Source organism: Pristis pectinata, chromosome 2 (assembly GCF_009764475.1).
Source record: "Pristis pectinata isolate sPriPec2 chromosome 2, sPriPec2.1.pri, whole genome shotgun sequence".
Classification (NCBI taxonomy): domain Eukaryota; kingdom Metazoa; phylum Chordata; class Chondrichthyes; order Rhinopristiformes; family Pristidae; genus Pristis; species Pristis pectinata.
In genome coordinates, this window is record NC_067406.1 from 144,724,413 (window position 1) to 144,741,772 (window position 17,360).

At 45.8% G+C, this 17,360-nt stretch overlaps 1 protein-coding gene across 2 annotated transcripts in view; it reads left to right on the forward strand.

Moving 5' to 3' along the window:
• LOC127580906 (complexin-1) overlaps positions 1–17,335 on the forward strand; it is a 137,888-nt gene extending 120,553 nt beyond the window's left edge. Inside the window, exons 3-5 of one of the 2 annotated variants that reach the window (XR_007957900.1) lie at positions 187–362; positions 12,951–13,748; positions 13,933–13,954. Coding sequence is in view for 1 of the 2 variants with exons in the window: in XM_052034891.1 (XP_051890851.1) it covers positions 187–362; positions 12,951–13,145 (371 nt within the window). In the remaining variant the exon portion in view is untranslated. Of the gene's footprint in view, positions 1–186; positions 363–12,950 lie in introns of both variants that reach the window. The other variant, XM_052034891.1, reaches the window with a different exon arrangement.
• The last annotated feature ends 25 nt before the right edge of the window (positions 17,336–17,360 follow it).

Here is a 17,360-nt window from a genome sequence, read left to right on the forward strand (position 1 = left end):
ACCTTCCCGAGAAGAGATCCCAATGATCCAGAAATCTAAAACCCTCCCTCCTGCACCAGCTTCTCAGCCACACATTTATCTGCCACCTCCTCCTATTTTCACCTGAGAAGGTGAGAACAAGATTTCCTGGTGAGTCATCAAGTGCTGGGTGATAATGACCTAATTCGGTCCTTCTTGCCATTTTAGGAGCAACCAAAGACATGGGAAAGATGTTGGGTGGTGATGAAGAGAAGGACCCTGATGCAGAGAAAAAGGAAGAAGAAAGATTAGAAGCTCTGCGACAGGCTGAAGAAGAGCGTGCAGGAAAATATGCCAAAATGGAAGCTGAGCGAGAAGTAATGCGACAAGGAATCCGTGACAAGGTAACAACCTTCTCAGCTTCATCTGCTGATGTAAACATCAATCAAAATGCACTTAGAGAATGTAAAAAGAAACAGAGTTGGCGAAATGGCTGCTCAAGGCTGTTCCATCATCCAGTGTATTGATACCTTATCCACTGACTCCTTGGTCCATCTATCTGTGGTTCTCAGCCATGAATGACAGCTTTGCAACCCTCTAAGTGAAGAAATTCTGCCTCCTATCTGTTGTAACTAGAACATTGAATATTACAGCACAATACAGGCCCTTCGGCCCACAATGTTGTGCCAACATTTTATCCTGCTGTAATATCTATCTAACCCTTCCCTCCAATGTAGCCCCCCATTTCTCTATCATTCATGTGTCTATCTAAGAGTCTCTTAAATGTCACCTGACACGTCCTGAGCTTGTTATGGACTAAGCTTGTCAGAATCAGAATCAGGTTTATTATCACTGACATATGTCATGAAATTTGTTGTTTTGTGGCAGCAGTACAGTGCAAGACATAAAGACATAAAAACTACTATAAGTTACAAAAATAAATAAATAGTGCAAAAAAGGAATGACAAGGTATTGTTCATGGGTTCATGGACCGTTCAGAAATCTGATGGTGGAGGGAAAAAGCTGTTCTTGAAAAGTTGAGTGTGGGTCTTCAGGCTCCTGTACCTCCTCTCCGTTGGTGGTAATGTGAAGAGGGCATGTCCCGGGTGGTGAGGATCCTTAATGATGGATGTTGCCTTCTTGAGGCACCACCTCTTGACGGTGTCCTCGATGGTGGGGAGGGTTGTGCCCGTGATGGAGCTGGCTGAGTCTACAACCCTCTGCAGCCTCTTGCAATCTTGTTCATTGGAGCCTCCATACCAGCTGGTGATGCAACCAGTCAGAATGCTCTCCACCATCCATCTGTTGAAATTTGCAGGGGTCTTTGGTGACATACCAAATTTCCTCAAACTCCTAATGAAGTAGAGCCACTGGTGTGCCTTCTTCATGATTGCATCAATGTGTTGGGCCCAAGACTGTGTCAGTCCTTCTCAGAATCTTGTTTGTCTGTTGTTCATGGCTTCTAAACTCCAGTGAGTAGCAACCAGGCATCCTCATTCTCTCTTCATGGACAACCCTCTCACTCCTTGACTAACCCAGTGAATCGTCAGCACATTGACTAAGTCTGACGTATCCTTCTTTAGGTATAGAGACTGCACACAGGGGGACTCTACGATCCCCCGACAATCTCAAAGTCTTTCTTATTTTTGTTCTCCAAGCACCTTGCAATGAAGACCAACATGCCATTTATTTTGCTATTTATCTTCTGTTTCACAAATGAACCCATTCCCTCCATACACTGAGGTTTACTACTTTCTCAGACTTGAAAATAATTCTGTGTTTCTGTTCATTTTACTGGTGGACAGCTTGGCTTTTCCCCACTGCCACCTTCCATCTGCCACCTTCTTGCCCACTCACTCATGTGGTGTCTACCCTTCTGCAGACACCTATGTCTCAGCACACCTCACTTCCCACTAGGTTTGCTCACACACAAACTTGAATCGTGGTTGTGTTTGATGTGCGCGAGCACACACACGCACACACACACACTCGCACACAGACATGTACACACGCACACACACATATCCACACATATGCACACACACACATCCACACACATGCACATGTACACACACACATCCACACACGTGCACACACACATGTACACACGCACGTGCACACACACATATACACCCACACAAACACACACGCACACATGCGCATGTACACACACACACACACACACACACATGTGCATGCACACACACGCACACACACACACACACACTCACACACACACACGTGCACACACTCGTGCAGTACTGCCGTGATGTTCTCCCTAGTCAATAGTGCAACTTCCCCTCCTCTCCAACCTCCACCTCTGTCACAACAGAAACATCAGTACCCTGGAACACTGAGCTGCCAGTCCTGCCCCCCTCTCAGTTATGTTCTGTAATTGCTATAATATCACAGTCCCATGTGCCGATCTATGTTCTCAGTTCATCTGCCTCACCTGTCAGGCCTCTTGCATTAAAATAAATACAGTTTAGCCTATCAGAGCTTCCTCACTCTCTGTCCTGTCCCTGCCTGTCCTCCCCACTGGCCTTTGAGAGGAAGGCAAGTTGCACTATTGACTAGGGAGAACATCACAGCAGTACTTAGAGAGGATATCCCGGGGAAAAATGTCCAGCAAGGCCATGTGGGTAGAACTTAGGAATAAAAAAGGGGTGATCACTTTGATGGGATTATACTACAGGCCCCTAATTGTCAGTTAAATTAGTGGAACAAATATGTTGGGAAATCACAGATAGGTGTAGGAATACTAGGGTTGTATCTTCTCTATTATTAGAACAAACATAGAACAATTACAGCACAATTCAGGCCTTTCAGCCCACAAAGCTGGGCCGAGCATGTCCCTACCCTAGAAATTACTAGGCTTACCCATAGCCCTCTATTTTACCCAGCTCCATGTACCTATCTAACAGTCTCTTGAAAGGCCGTATCGTGTCCGCCTCCACCACCGTTTCCGGCAGCCCATTCCATGCACTCACCACTCTGAGTAAAAAACTTAACCCTGACATCTCCTCTATATCTACTCCCCAGCACCTTAAACCTATGTCCTTTTGTGGCCACCAATTCAGCCCTGGGGAAAAGACTCTGACTATCTACCCTATCAATACCTCTCATCATCTTATACACCTCAATCAGGTCCCCCCTCATCCTCCGTCTCTCCAAGGAGAAAAGGCCGAGTTCCCTCAACCTGCTTTCATAAGGCATGCTCCACATCCCAGGCAGCATCCTTGTAAATCTCCTCTGCACCCTCTCTATGGCTTCCACATCTTTCCTGTAGTGAGGTGACCAGAACTGAGCACAATACTCCAAGTGGGGTCTGACCAGGGACCTATATAGCTGCAACAATACCTCACAGCTCCTAAATTCAATTCCCCGATTGATGAAGGACAATATACCATATGCCTTCTTAACCACAGAGTCAGCCTGCGCAGCCGCTTTGAGCATCCTATGGACTCGGACCCCAGGATCCCTCTGATCCTCCACACTGCCAAGAGTCCTACCATTAATACTATATTCCGCCAACATATTTGACCTACCAAAATGAACCACTTCACACTTATCTGGGTTGAACTGCATCTGCCACTTCTCAGCCCAACTCTGCATCCTATCAATATTCCTCTGTAACCTCTGACACCCCTCCAAACTATCCACAACACCCCCAACGTTCGTGTCATCCGCAAACTTACTAACCCACCCCTCCACTTCCTCATCCAGGTCATTTATAAAAATCACAAAGAGTAAGGGTCCCAGTACAGATCCCTGAGGTACACCATTGGTCACCGACCTCCACTCAGAATACAACCTTTCAACAACCACTCTTTGCCGTCTGTGGGCCTGCCAGTTCTGGATCCACACTGCAATGTCCCCTTGGATCCCATGTCTCCTCACCTTCTCCGTAAGCCTCGCATGGGGTACCTTATCAAACGCCTTGCTGAAATCCATATACACTACATCTACTGCTCTGCCTTCATTGATGTGCTTAGTCACATCCTCAAAAAATACAGTCAGGCTCATAAGGTAGGACCTGCCCTTGACAAAGCCATGCTGACTATTCCTAATCATATTATACCTCTCCAAATGTTCATAAATCCTGCCCGTCAGGATCTTCTCCATCAGCTGACCAAACACTGAGGTAAGACTCACTGGTCTATAATTTCCTGGGCTATCCCTACTCCCCTTCTTGAATAAGGGAACAACATCCGCAACCCTCCAATACTCCGTAACCTCTCCCATCTCCATTGATGGTGCAAAGATCATCGTCAGAGGCTCCACAATCAACTCCCTCGCCTCCCAGAATGGCCTGGGGTACATCTCATCCAGTCCCTGCAACTTATCCAACTTGATGCTTTCCAAAAGTTCCAGTACCTCCTCTTTCTTAACATCTACATGCTCAAGCTTTTCAGGCTGCTGCAAGTCCTCACTACAATCACCCAGATCTTTATCCATAGTGAATACTGATGTAAAGTAGTCATTAAGTACCTCCGCTATTTCTTCCGGATCCATACACATTTTCCCACTGTTGCACTTGATAGGTCCTATTCTTTCGCATCTTATCCTCTTGCTCTTCACATACTTGTAGAACGCCTTGGGGTTTTCCTTAATCCTGCCCGCCAAGGCCTTCTCATGTCCCCTTCTGGCTCTCCTAATTTCCTTCTTAAAGCTCCTTCCTGTAGCCTTATACTCTTCCAGATCTCTAACATTACCTAGCTCTCTGAACCTTTTGAAAGCTTTTCTTTTCCTTTTGACTAGATTTATTATAGCCTTTGTACATCACAGTTCCTGTATCCTATCATAACTTGTCTCATTGGAACATGCCTATGCAGAACTCCATAGAAATATCCCCTGAATATTTGCCACATTTCTTCTGTACTTTTCCCTGAGAACATCTGTTCCAAATCTAAGCTTCCAATTTCCTGCCTGAGAGCCTCATAATTCCCTTTACTCCAGCTAAACACCTTTCTACTCTGTCTGTTCCTATATCTCTCTAATGCCATTGTAAAGGAGATAGAATTATGATCACTATCTCCAAAATGGTCTCCCACTGAGAGATCTGACACCTGACCAGGTTCATTTCCCAATACCAAATCAAGCACAGCCTCTCCTCTTGTAGGCTTATCTACATATTGTGTCAAGAATCCTTCCTGAACACACTTAACGAACTCCACCCCATCTAAACCCTTTGCTGTATGGAGATACCAATCGATATTTGGGAAATTAAAATCTCCCATCACAACAACTCTGTTATTATCACGACTTTCTAGGATCTGTTTCCCTATCTGCTCCTCGATATCCCTGTCACTACTGGGTGGCCTATAGGAAAACACTCAGTAAAGTTATTGACCCTTTCCTGTTCCTAACCTCCACCCACAGAGACTCTGTAGACAGTCCCTTCATGACATCCACCTTTTCTGCAGCTGCGACACTATCTCTGATCAACAGTGCCACTCCCCACCTCTTTTGCCTCCCTCCCTGTCCTTTCTGAAACATCTAAAACCCGGCATTTGAAGTAACCATTCCTGTCCCTGAGCCATCCAAGTCTCTGTAATGGCCACCACATCGTAGCTCCAAGTATTTATCCAAGCTCTAAGCTCATCTGCCTTGTTCACTATACTCCTTGCGTTAAAATAGACACATCTCAAACCGTCGGTCTGAGCACGTCCCTTCCCTATCAGCTTCCTATCCTGCCTCTCGTACTGTCTACAAGCTTTCTCTATTTGAGAGCCAAACACCTCTCCCCCAGTCTCTCAAGTTCGGATCCCACCCCCCAACAATTCTAGTTTAAACTCTCCCCAGTAGCCTTAGCAAACCTCCCCACCAGGATATTGGTCCCCCTGGGATTCAAGTGCAACCCCTCCTTTATTTGTACAGGTCACACCTGTTCCAAAAGAGGCCCCAATGATCCAGAAATCTGAATCCCTGCCCCTTACTCCAATCCCTCAGCCAAGCATTTAACCTCGTCCTCATTCTATTCCTATACCCACTGTCACGTGGCACAGGCAGTAATCCGGAAATTACTACCTTTGTGGTCCTGCTTCTCAACTTCATTCCTAACTCCCTATAGTCTTTTTTCAGGACCTCATTCCTTTCCCTACCTGTCGTTGGTGCCAATATGTACCACGACCTCTGACTGTTCTCCCTCCCTCTGCAGGATATCCTGGACACGATCTGAAACATCCCAGACCCTGGCACCTGGGAGGCAAACTACCTTCCGAGTTTCTTTCCTGCGTCCACAGAGTCGCCTGTCTGCCCCCCTAACTATAGAGTCCCCTATCACTAGTGCCCTCCTCTCTCCTTCCCTACCCTTCTGAGCCACAGGGCCGGACTCTGTGCCAGAGACACTGCCACTGTTGCTTCCCCTAGGTACTCAAGCAGGAGTACTTATTGTCAAGGGGTACAGCTACAGGGGTACTCTCTAGTACCTGCCTCTTCCCCTTCCCCCTCCTGACTGTGACCCACTTGCTTGTCTCCCGTGGCCCCGGTGTGACCACCTGCCTATAACTCCTCTCTATCACCTCCTCACTCTCCCTGACCAGACGAAAGTCATCGAGCTGCATCTCCAGTTCCCTAACGCAGTCCCTTAGGAGCTGCAGCTCGACACACCCGGTGCAGATGTGGCCGTCTTGGAGGCTGGGAGACTCCAGGACCTCCCACATCTGACACCAAGCACAGAAAACCGCACTCATACTACTTCCTTTCCTCAAATCACCTACCTCGCCTCACCCTGTTACTGCCTAAGCCCGTTGATCCAAAGCCCAATCACTCTGCTCCCTCTCACTCCGCTGCCCGCTCTGAAAGCTGCCCACTGGATATGGCAGTCTTCTTTTTAAACTGTTCGTGCGCTACCGACTGACGTCACGCGCCTGCGCAGTCTATCTCTGCTATCCCCGAACCATTAGAAAAGAACTTATCTTTTCGGAAGTCCTCAGCTGATTCCGCTCACTCGCCTCTCGCTCCCTATCGAAAACTGCCAAAGGTTCTCCTCTTCTTAAACTGTTCGCAGGAACAATATGAGACTTCATTCAAGACTGTGTTTTAATTAATTCTTCATATAATTACCATAACATTTTAATCGAAGTAAATTAAGTACCAACAGCTAGTTAACACAATGCTGCCTGGAGTAAAGGGTGAGACCTGATGGGTGTGAGCAGGAACCCTGGGACTGAGGCATCCACTCACCACACGCACTGCAGTGACAGGAGATACCTTTGATAACACTTGAAGCTGCAAACAAGAGAAATTAATCACACACAGAATTAATCCTCATCGAGTGGACTTCACTTCCGAGTCACTAAGATGTAAATCAGTCGACTTTCTGCATCTATGATATGATAGGGTCTTTTAAGAGGCTTTTGGATAGGTACATGAAGCTTAGAAAAATAGAGGGCACTGGGTAAGCCTAGTAATTTCGAAGGTAGGGACACGTTCGACACAACTTTGTGGGCTGAAGGGCCTGTATTGTGCTGCAGGTTTTCTATGATCTGTGTTTGAAGCCATGAGACCACGGAGAACCACAGTGCACTGGCTGCTGAAGTGGTGCCTTCATTTAACACAGGACTCGGCAGCCCCAGCCTCAGAGTGTAACCTGGGCTACACGCTGCAGTCTGGGGCTTACAGCCTGATGGATTCACCTTTCCTTTTTGGTCAGGTTCATGATCAGTTGGACCTACAGCATTCAGTTGTAGTGGGAGGGAGGCAGGAGTGAGCCTGGTGAGAGACAGAGGGTTATAGAGTCACACAGCACGGAAACAGACCCTTCAGCCCAACTCATCCATGCCAACTGTGTTGCCCAGCGAGCTAGTCCCATCTCCCTGCGTGTGGCCCATAGCCCTCTAAACCTCTCCTATCCATGTACTTATCTAGATGGCTTTTAAGCATTGCTAATGTGTCCGCCTCAACCACTATTTCCAGCAGCTCATTCCAAATATGCACCACCCTTTGTGTGAAGAAGCTGCCCCTGATGTCCCTTTTACATCTCTCGCCTCTGATCTTAAACCTATGTCCTCTTGTTTTTACCACCCCCTCCCTGGGAAAAAGACTGTATGCTTTCACCCTGTCTATGCCTCTCATGATCTTATACACCTCTCTCAGGTCACCCCTCAACTTTCCATGTTACAAGGAATAAAGTCTTAGTCTATGCAACCTCTCCTTGTAACTCAGGCCCCCAAGTCCAAGAAACATCTTGGTAAATCTTTTGTGCACTCTTTCTAGTTTAATAACGTTGAAGAGAATGTACAAGGCATGGTTAATAAGTTTGCAGATGACACTAAAATAGGTGGTATCATTGACAGTGAAATTGGTTATCAGGATTTACAGGGGGATCTTGATCATCTGGGTAAGTAGGCCAAGGAATGGCAAATGGAGTTCAATTCAAAGGTGTTGAATTTTGGGAAGACAAATGAGGGTAGGACTTTCACAGTGAATGGTAGGATCCTGGGAACCGTTGCAGAACAGGGGGACCTAGGAGTACAAGTGCACGGTTCCCTGTAAGTGGCATTGCAGGTAGACAGGGTGGTGAAGGCGGCTTTTGGCACACTGGCCTTCATCAGTCAGGGCACTGAGTATAGAAGTTGGGATGTTATGTTGCAGTTGTACAAGATGATGGTGAGGCCGCATTAGGAATATTGTGTTCAGTTTTGGTCGCTCTTCTATAGGAAAGATTCAATTAAGCTGGAAATAGTTCAGAGGAGATTTACTGGCATGATGTCTTACGTACACCACTGCATGAATCTTGTGTACATCACTGCAGTAACTCTTGTGTACGTCACTGTGGTGGTCTTGTGTACATCACTGTGGTTGTCTTGTGTACATTACTGTGGTAAGTCTTGTGTACATTACTGTGGTAATCTTGTGTAGGAAAATTGCTGGAGAAAATTCTTAGAGATAGGATATACTGTATGAGCATCTGGAATCCAATGGCTTGATTAGGGAAAGCCAGCATGGCTTTGTGCAGGGCAAGTCCTGTCTTACTAACCTGGTTGAGTTTTTTGACAAGGTGACGAGAGAGATTGATGAAGGTAGAGTTGTGGATGTCATCTATATGGACTTCAGTAAGGCACTTGACAAGGTCCCACATGATCGGTTAATCAAGAAAGTTTGGATGCATGGGGTCAGTGGAGAATTGGCTGTGTGGACCCAGAACTGGTTTGCCCATAGAAGACAGAGAGTGGTGGTTGGAGGGACTTACTCAGGCTGGAGGCCTGTGAGTAGTGGTGTTCCGCAGGGATCTGTACTGGGACCTCTGCTGTTTGTGATGTATATAAATGACCTGGATGAGTATGTTGATGGGTGGGTTAGTAAGTTTGCAGACGATACCAAGATTGGTGGAGTTGTGAATAGTGCAGAAGACTGGCAACGGATACAGCGTGATATAGATCAGCTGCAGATGTGGGCAGAGAAATGGCAGATGGAGTTTAACCCAGATAAATGTGAGGTGATGCACCTTGGTGGGACTAATGTCAAGAGGCAGTACACTCTTAAGGGCAAGACCCTTAACAGTGTTGAAGACCAGAGAGGCCTTGGGGTGCAAGTCCATGGCTCATTGAAAGTGGCTACACAGGTAGACAGGGTGGTCAAGAAGGCTTATGGAATGCTTGCTTTCATTAATCGGGGTACTGAGTATAGGAGTCAAGAAGTTATGATGCATCTCTATAGAACTCTGGTTAGGCCGCATTTAGAGTATTGCATACAGTTCTGGTCACCTCACTATAGGAAGGATGTCGAAGCTTTAGAGAGGGTGCAGAGGAGGTTTACTAGGATGCTGCCTGGATTAGAAGGCATGTGCTATCAGGAGATGCTGGACAAACTTGGGCTTTTTTCTCTGGAGTGGAGGAGGCTGAGGGTTGATCTGTTGGAAGTGTATAAAATTATAAGCGGCATAGATTGGGTGGATAAGCAATATCTTTTTCCCATTATTGAGTGATCCAATACCAGAGGGCATGCAATTAAGGTGAGAGGGAGTAGGATCAGAACAGACGTCAGGGGTCCATTTTTATTCCAAGTGGTGGATGCCCGGAATGCGTTGCCTGATAGGGTGGTGGAGGCAAATTCATTGGGGGCTTTTAAGAGGGGCTTGGATGAGCACATGAATGAGAGCAAAATGGAGAGATATGGGCATTCTGTAGGTAGGAGGAATTAGCCATGTTGGCACAACATTGTGGGCCAAAGGGCCTGTTTTGTGCTGTACTGTTCTATGTTCTACTTGCCACATACCTAGAAATTGTGCTTTAGGACCTTTGGGATTCTCTTTAATCCTACTTGCCAAGGGCATTTCATGGCTCCTTTTTGCAGCATCTCTGATCATCCAAGTTTCGCATACTTTGCCATCCTCACCTTTCTTCCTCACAGGAACATGTTGGTCCTGAATTCTGACTAGCTGGCTTTTAAACAACTTCCACATATCAGATGTAGACTTGCTCAATAACAGCCGCCCCCAATCTCCTCTCCGCAGCTCCAGCCTAATACTGTTGTAATTAGTCTTTCCTCAATTTAGCCACACATTTAACTGTACTATCTTCCTATTCCTTGCCTTGCTGGCATGTGGCATGGGGAGTAATTCTGGGATTACAACCTTGCCTAATGCCCTAAATTCACTCTGCAGAAGCTCATCTCTCTTCCTGCCTGTGTCATTAGTACCAATATGGACCACAACCTCTGGCTGCTCACCCTCCCCTTTCAGAATGCCCAGTGCCCGCTCAGAGACATCCTTGACCCTGGAACCAGGGAAGCAATACACCATCCTGGAGTCTCGCTGGTGGCCACAGACACACCCATCTGTACCCCTGACTAAAGAGTCCCCATCACTACCGCTCACCTGGACTTTGTCCTACCCTGTTTTACAGCAGAGCCAGTGGTGGTGCCTCTGATGTGGCTTCTGCTGCTCTTCAGCCCACAGAGACCACCTTCCCTCAGTAGTATCCAAACTGGTTAACTTGTCTGAGAGGGGAACCGAGACAGGAGATTCCTGCACTACCTACCTGTCTCTCCTGGCAGTCACCCATCTACCTGATTAAACCTTTGGTGTGACCACCTCCCTGAAGCTCCTGTCCTTAACACTCTGCCTCCTGTGTGCTCCTCAGTGAATCCAACTGCTGCTCCAACCAATCCGTGCAGTCTGAGAGGAGAGGAGCTGCAGCTGGACACCTCCTGCAGACTGTTGTCCAGGGCACTCGACTGCTCCCTGATCTCCCACATCCAACGGGGGAGCAGACCACTGCACTGAATGACATCACAGCCCCTATCAACAACTCAAGGACAATGAAACACCTACCTTGTTGCTGCTTGCCTTCCTCACTGAAGTCCAGTATTCTGCCTGGAGGTCGGTGACCAGCAGTGTTCCGCGGGCATCTGTTCTGGGACCCTTGCTCTTTGTGATTTTTATAAACGGATGAGGATGTTGAAGGGTGGGTTAGTAAGTCTGCTGATGACACAAAGGTTGGTGGTATTGTGGACAGTGTAGAAGGTTGCTGTAGGTTACAACAGGATATTGATAGGATGCAGACCTGGGCTGAGAAATGTCAGATAGAGTTCAACCTGGAAAAGTGTGAAGTGATACACTTTGGAAGGTCAAATTTGAAGCAGAATACAAGGTTAATGGCAGGACTCTTAGCAGTGTGGAGGAACAGAGGGATCTTGGGGTCCACGTCCATAGATCCCTCAAGGTTGCTGCGCAGGTCGATAGGTTTGTTAAGAAAGCGTATGGGGTGTTGGCCTTCATTAGTCGGGGTATTGAGTTCAAGAGCCATGAGGTGATGTTGCAGCTCTATAGAACTCTGGTTAGACCACACTTGGAGTATTGTGTTCAGTTCTGGTTGCCTCATTATAGGAACGATGTGGAAGCTTTAGAGAGGGTGCAGAGGAGATTTACCAGGATGCTGCGTGGATTGGAGAGCATGTCTTATGAGGATAGCTTGAGTGATCTAGGGCTTTTCTTTTGGAGAGAAGGAGGATGAGAGGTGTCTTGATAGAGGTGTACAAGATGATAAGAGGCATAGATCGAGTGGACAATCAGAGACTTTTTCCCAGGGCAAAAATGGCTAACGTGAGGGAGCATAATTTTAAGGTGATTGGAGGAAGGTATGGGGGGGATGTCAGAGGTAAGTTTTTTACACAGAAGAGTGGTGCGTGTGTGGAATGCACTGCCGGCAGAGGTTGTGGGGGCAGATACATTAGGGACATGTAAGAAACTCTTAGTTAGGGTCATGAATGATAGAGAAATGGGAGGGAAGGGTTAACATTTGGGAGGGAAGGGTTAGATAGATATTAGAGCAGGATAAAATGTTGGCACAACAATGTGGGCCGAAGGGCCTGTACTGTGCTGTCATGTTCTATGCTCTATATATTCACCAAAACCCACACTTTGACCTCAACAACAGCATTTGGAACCTCAACACTGCCCTTCTCAAAATGGCCACTCCACTGGATCTTGCCTCCATTTTATTCTCTGCTTGGCCTCTCCCAGTAACAAAACAAACCGCTCCTCACCTGCTGCATACTTTTTAAATTATCTCTGTTGCTCCTCCTCCTTTCTTGGCCCCCCAGTAACAAACATTGGGACTGGCTCATTGTCAGATTTCAGCTGGTTCTGGTGGAGAAAGTTGCAGCTAGAGCAGCTAATGAGGGATCACTGACAACAGTTTCTTCATTAAACCACACGTCAGTGAAATTCCTAACACTGATTCCAGGAGCAGTGATAGAAACACAATAAAACTGCAAAATCCAAGGCACTGAGATAAGAGAACTTTGATCCAAGTGAGTGAGGACAACTTTGCCTCTTCTCTGTGGAGCCTCGATAATTCTGCAATAAATGGGGCAGTTTACTCAGCAGAAGGTAAATACCTTGACGTGTATCTGAGCTGCAGAGTGAGATTCCAGTCACTTAGACAGATGTTGTGCAGCCACAGAGTCTGAGGGACAGCTCGGCTACTTGTTGACATAATGCAGTGCTGGTGATCTGATGTTGAATCTTCTCTCTGTTCCCACAGTACGGAATAAAAAAGAAAGAGGAGAAGGAGGCTGAGGCCATGGCAGCCATGGAAGCTCAGGCAGAGGGGAGCCTGACAAGGCCCAAGAAAGCCATCCCCACTGGCTGTGGGGATGAAGAGGAGGAAGAGGAAAGCATTCTGGACACTGTCTTAAAATATCTCCCTGGGCCTCTGCAAGACATGTTCAAGAAGTAATGCTTTCAGTTCTCTGCAGAATAACTCTTGGTTTTGTTGCTAAGTGTAAACCATTCTCATTATAAAATGGGAACTTTTTGTCATCATTCCCACTCTGTGTGGTTTGTCAGCCCATCACATCCTGTGTGTGGCATGGAACATCCACCACAAATCTGTGTAGCAGTCATGAAATAACCTAACCTGATAAGCCATGTTTATAGTCAAATAAAATCTAGAAATTTAATAGTGAAATAAAGGGACATATCTTTTTATCAGTGTGGTCAGTTTGACATTGCAGGGCTCCAGTTAGCTTTGATACAACATTTGTTCATCATATTGGTTAAATAAATTATCAGGTCACAGCACTGGCTCATACCTACAATGCTCAAACTCCAACCCAACCCATTACTTCCTCCGCTGATGTCAATGTACGGCAAGATTCCCACATGGCAGAACTCGGTTAATGATTGAATTATGGCTGTGATATAATGGTCTGTAGATTTACACATTTCTGTCCAACTCTTTATCCTGCTATGTTGATGTCACTTTGAACAGGTCTCTAAAAGACAAGAGAGTGGGCTAAGGATGTACTGAGCATTTGGTTCCTTCTGTTGAAAAGCTTCAGTTCCAGATTTTAGCATTTTATTATGCAACTGTACATCAGAAATTTGTTGTTTTAGAATCATTTGTTGCCATTTCTGGTCAGTTAACACGTAAAGTTAACTTAACACTGTACATTGATCAGGGGATACAGACTTTGTGAACATAAGCATGAGAGTTTGATATCCATCTAGTGTAAATTGCTCAGTATTGTTAGTACTTTGTTACTTCCTCCATGGCTGGGGAACATAAGTCACACTGTCCTGGTCTGTGAGTTATCAGGTACTCAGCAAATGGGATGGGGTTGATGGGCTCAGTGTTTTATTGAAGGAGAATCTGTGTAGTTGGTGATTAACGTTGCTGATACCTGTTAATTTTTCCATCTCCAGATTCACCAATTAAATTGGTCAGTCAGAATTTGGGGTGTTTGATAATGCCAAAAAGAAGTTGTGATTCCAGCAGCTAAATTCTCTCCAGCTGTACCACGTTACCTCAATGTTCTTTTAAAATGTCACAATGCATCATAGAGGTTGGAATTGCCAACATTTGCAGAAGGTGACAAATGGCTCTCACAGGGATGGAACTATCAAACTCAGAGACTGCAAGGGTTTTGCCCAGAGTGGGACCATCTCCCGTCACAGAACTCAGGTTGCAACATTTCTGTTCTGTGCAAGTGGTGAGACTGGGGGCCAGCTCCCCTGAGTCCTCTCTACACAGTCACACAATCAGTGTAAAACAGAAGGCAATAACTCCAGGCGGGAAGTGGAAGGTTGCCACCACGCCCCATTGATTTCAGCCTAGTTATTTTTTACAGGATGCTTTGTCTCATTTCTCACTGGTTAAGTATCTGGTGTTTGCCATTATATGTATTAAAACCTGTCAGAATTGTAAATAGTTAATATATACAAAATTAAGCCATTTAAAATTGAGATGAAGAATAGATCATATTGCTGGATATGGGATTCTCCCATGCAAATCATCACTGTGAACTTCCAGGTTGTGTGGAGAATTCTTGTCATTTGAAGATTTGATGAGCTTTCTCAGAAGGTGAAGCCACTTTATCCTGGGTACTGTATTTTCCTCAGCCATACCAGCTGATGCAATATTTCTATTAACGTTAATTTTATTAACTAGTGTTGGTCTTTGGAAACATTGTGCTGGGCCCAAACGCTGTGCTTTTCTCAGGACCTGCCAATGAGTGGGCTGGAGGGTGATGTCAGAGTACAGACTTGACTTTGGAGTTAAACCACAGAGGTCCTAGTTATTGTGCAGTGATGCAGGGCACTTGGAGCCAAATGTTACCTCCTCCCTCTGAGGCAGCCTCTTGGGATGGCAGATGACTTGCTTCCACTCTGGTTCTGTGGGGTTTGAGCTGGTTGGTGAGGTGAGCTCTGCCACAGTCGGGCCAGGAGGTTATGGGGCGGGCGGGCCAGTGCTTAGGAGGTGGCCGCTCCTTTCACTGCTTATTGCTGGGCTTCTGTGTGCTCCCGATGCCAGTTCCCACCTGAAAGCTCCTTTTCCATTCCAAGCATTGATGGGCTGGAGGTTTTGGGAGTCAGCGAGGATGTCACAGTTTTCAAGGAGACTTTGAGGACATCCCTGGATATTTTCCTTGTTCTGCCTGGAAATCTTTTCCTGAGACAGAGCTTGGAATGGTGGGTCTGTTGTGGGTGAGTGACATGGTCTGACTGAGAGGGAGCAGGGCCTCAGTGCTGAGGAAGCACAGGACCACTGCTGCCTGTGGACCATGAGATTAGTGCAGGGTTTCATGGGCTCATATGTTGCACTTCACAGGGAAAAGCCAGAACACTAGGTTTCTGCACAATTATGAAACTGATCATTGGGAAAGTTATAATATCAACTGCATTATTACTGTTGAATTCTGTGATAGACAATGCTTGTGGACATCACCTTAACCTGTGGATTAAAGACGGAAGCCCACCATCTTCTCCTTGTCCTCACCCTGTGCTCCCTCTTCCTATGTCCACAGAGCCCAGGTTCCCCTTCGTCTCCCCATCCTTACCACTCCCTCCCCTCACCCTCACACTCCACCCTCCTTACCTTTACCCCCTCCCCTTCCTGATTCCATTGACATTTTCTAAAAAAAACAGTGAAAATGATTCATTGAAATGAAAGAGCTAAAATATGTTTCTTTGAGTCTACATGTTGTGATTTAATTTCAATTAAACCAAAGAAGGATTATCTCCCTTGTTCTGTTCAACCAGCCATTCTTGTTTTGCACTGTTGATATTGATCGCTGTGAAAAGGATACAGTTTTTCTCAGGTATTGGTTCTGGGATTTGACCATCTCACTGGACGGCCAAGTGAGTTCATGAGTTTGTTTCACTTACGGCCTTTCCAAGGAATAGGAGCAAAAGCTCACAATGAGGAGAATAAAAAGCAAATTTCATTTGACAATGATTGATAAACTCCACATATTTCAACAGAGAAAGCCATAATGTAGGCTTGGCAGTCTTAAATATTTTGTCTAAAAAGGCAGGTATGCCAACTGTTTATACAGACTGAGAAACGTCCCAAACTGTAAATGTACACACGTTGTGCAAAGTGATTATTTTGTGACTGACACAGAAACCAAAGCAATAACGTTTCACCTTGTCACGTTCCAGAGGGCCAGATAACCGTTGGGATTGGGAGCACGCTGACCTCACACACTTGCCCAACTCTACTTCCTACAGATCCAAACCCCACTTAATCCTTTTGGATCCTCACCCAAACCTACAGTAAAATGACCCCAGTGGGTGGGAAATTCCCGAAGCTTCTCCCCTCTGCTGGCATTGGTTGGCTAGAAGTCCAGTGGACAACATCTGGCAAAGTTTTGTAGGTGACTCCCCACCACCGAGATTACAAATGCACTTTGACACCCTCAGTGTAAGGCAGGGATTAGTCTGCCAGACCAATGCTACCATTTAATTTGAAGGTTAGAACTGGTGCACAGTGCAGATCTCCCAGATGGAATAACGAGATGGTTTTAATGACCTTCTTGTTTGACATCATTTTAATTACCTCTGCAGTAATTTTTTTCAAACAGGTTGTAAGCTAATAAAAAAAGACAATAATAAACTGCCAAGCCTCTAAATATGAGACTGCAATATATCTATTAACAATATAGTCTGTGTGAATTTGTCCAAGTTATTTGTCGTCTTCCAGTGATGTGTTAACGTTCTTTGTTCAGGTTTTCATCTTTGTCTACACAGAACCATGCTAAATTTACAGATAAGGTTATACTGTAGCTCAAACCTTTGGTGTGACCTGAATTGAAATGTCTGATAGATTTTCAACCGCTTTCCCTGCCATCCACCATCCACAGTGTGTTAACCATGCTGTTAGTCACACTGAAGTGTTGTAGGCAAGTCCTACTGGCAGTTCAGAGCTTTTTGTGTGTTTTGTGTAACTTGGTGAGTTTTGTATTGTGAAGAATTCTGTCCTGCTTCACACCAGGTGCATGTATGCCCTCTAATAGCAACATAAGAGAAACTTTATGACTGAAAATTGTGTTAAATCAGCAGCTGTGGTACCACTGCATGCCCTTCATATAGAAGTTACAGTAATGTTCAGCCATAGTGAAAATAAAATGACTTCATTCAAATTTGTATCTCATCTGCTGTGTGTTTTTAT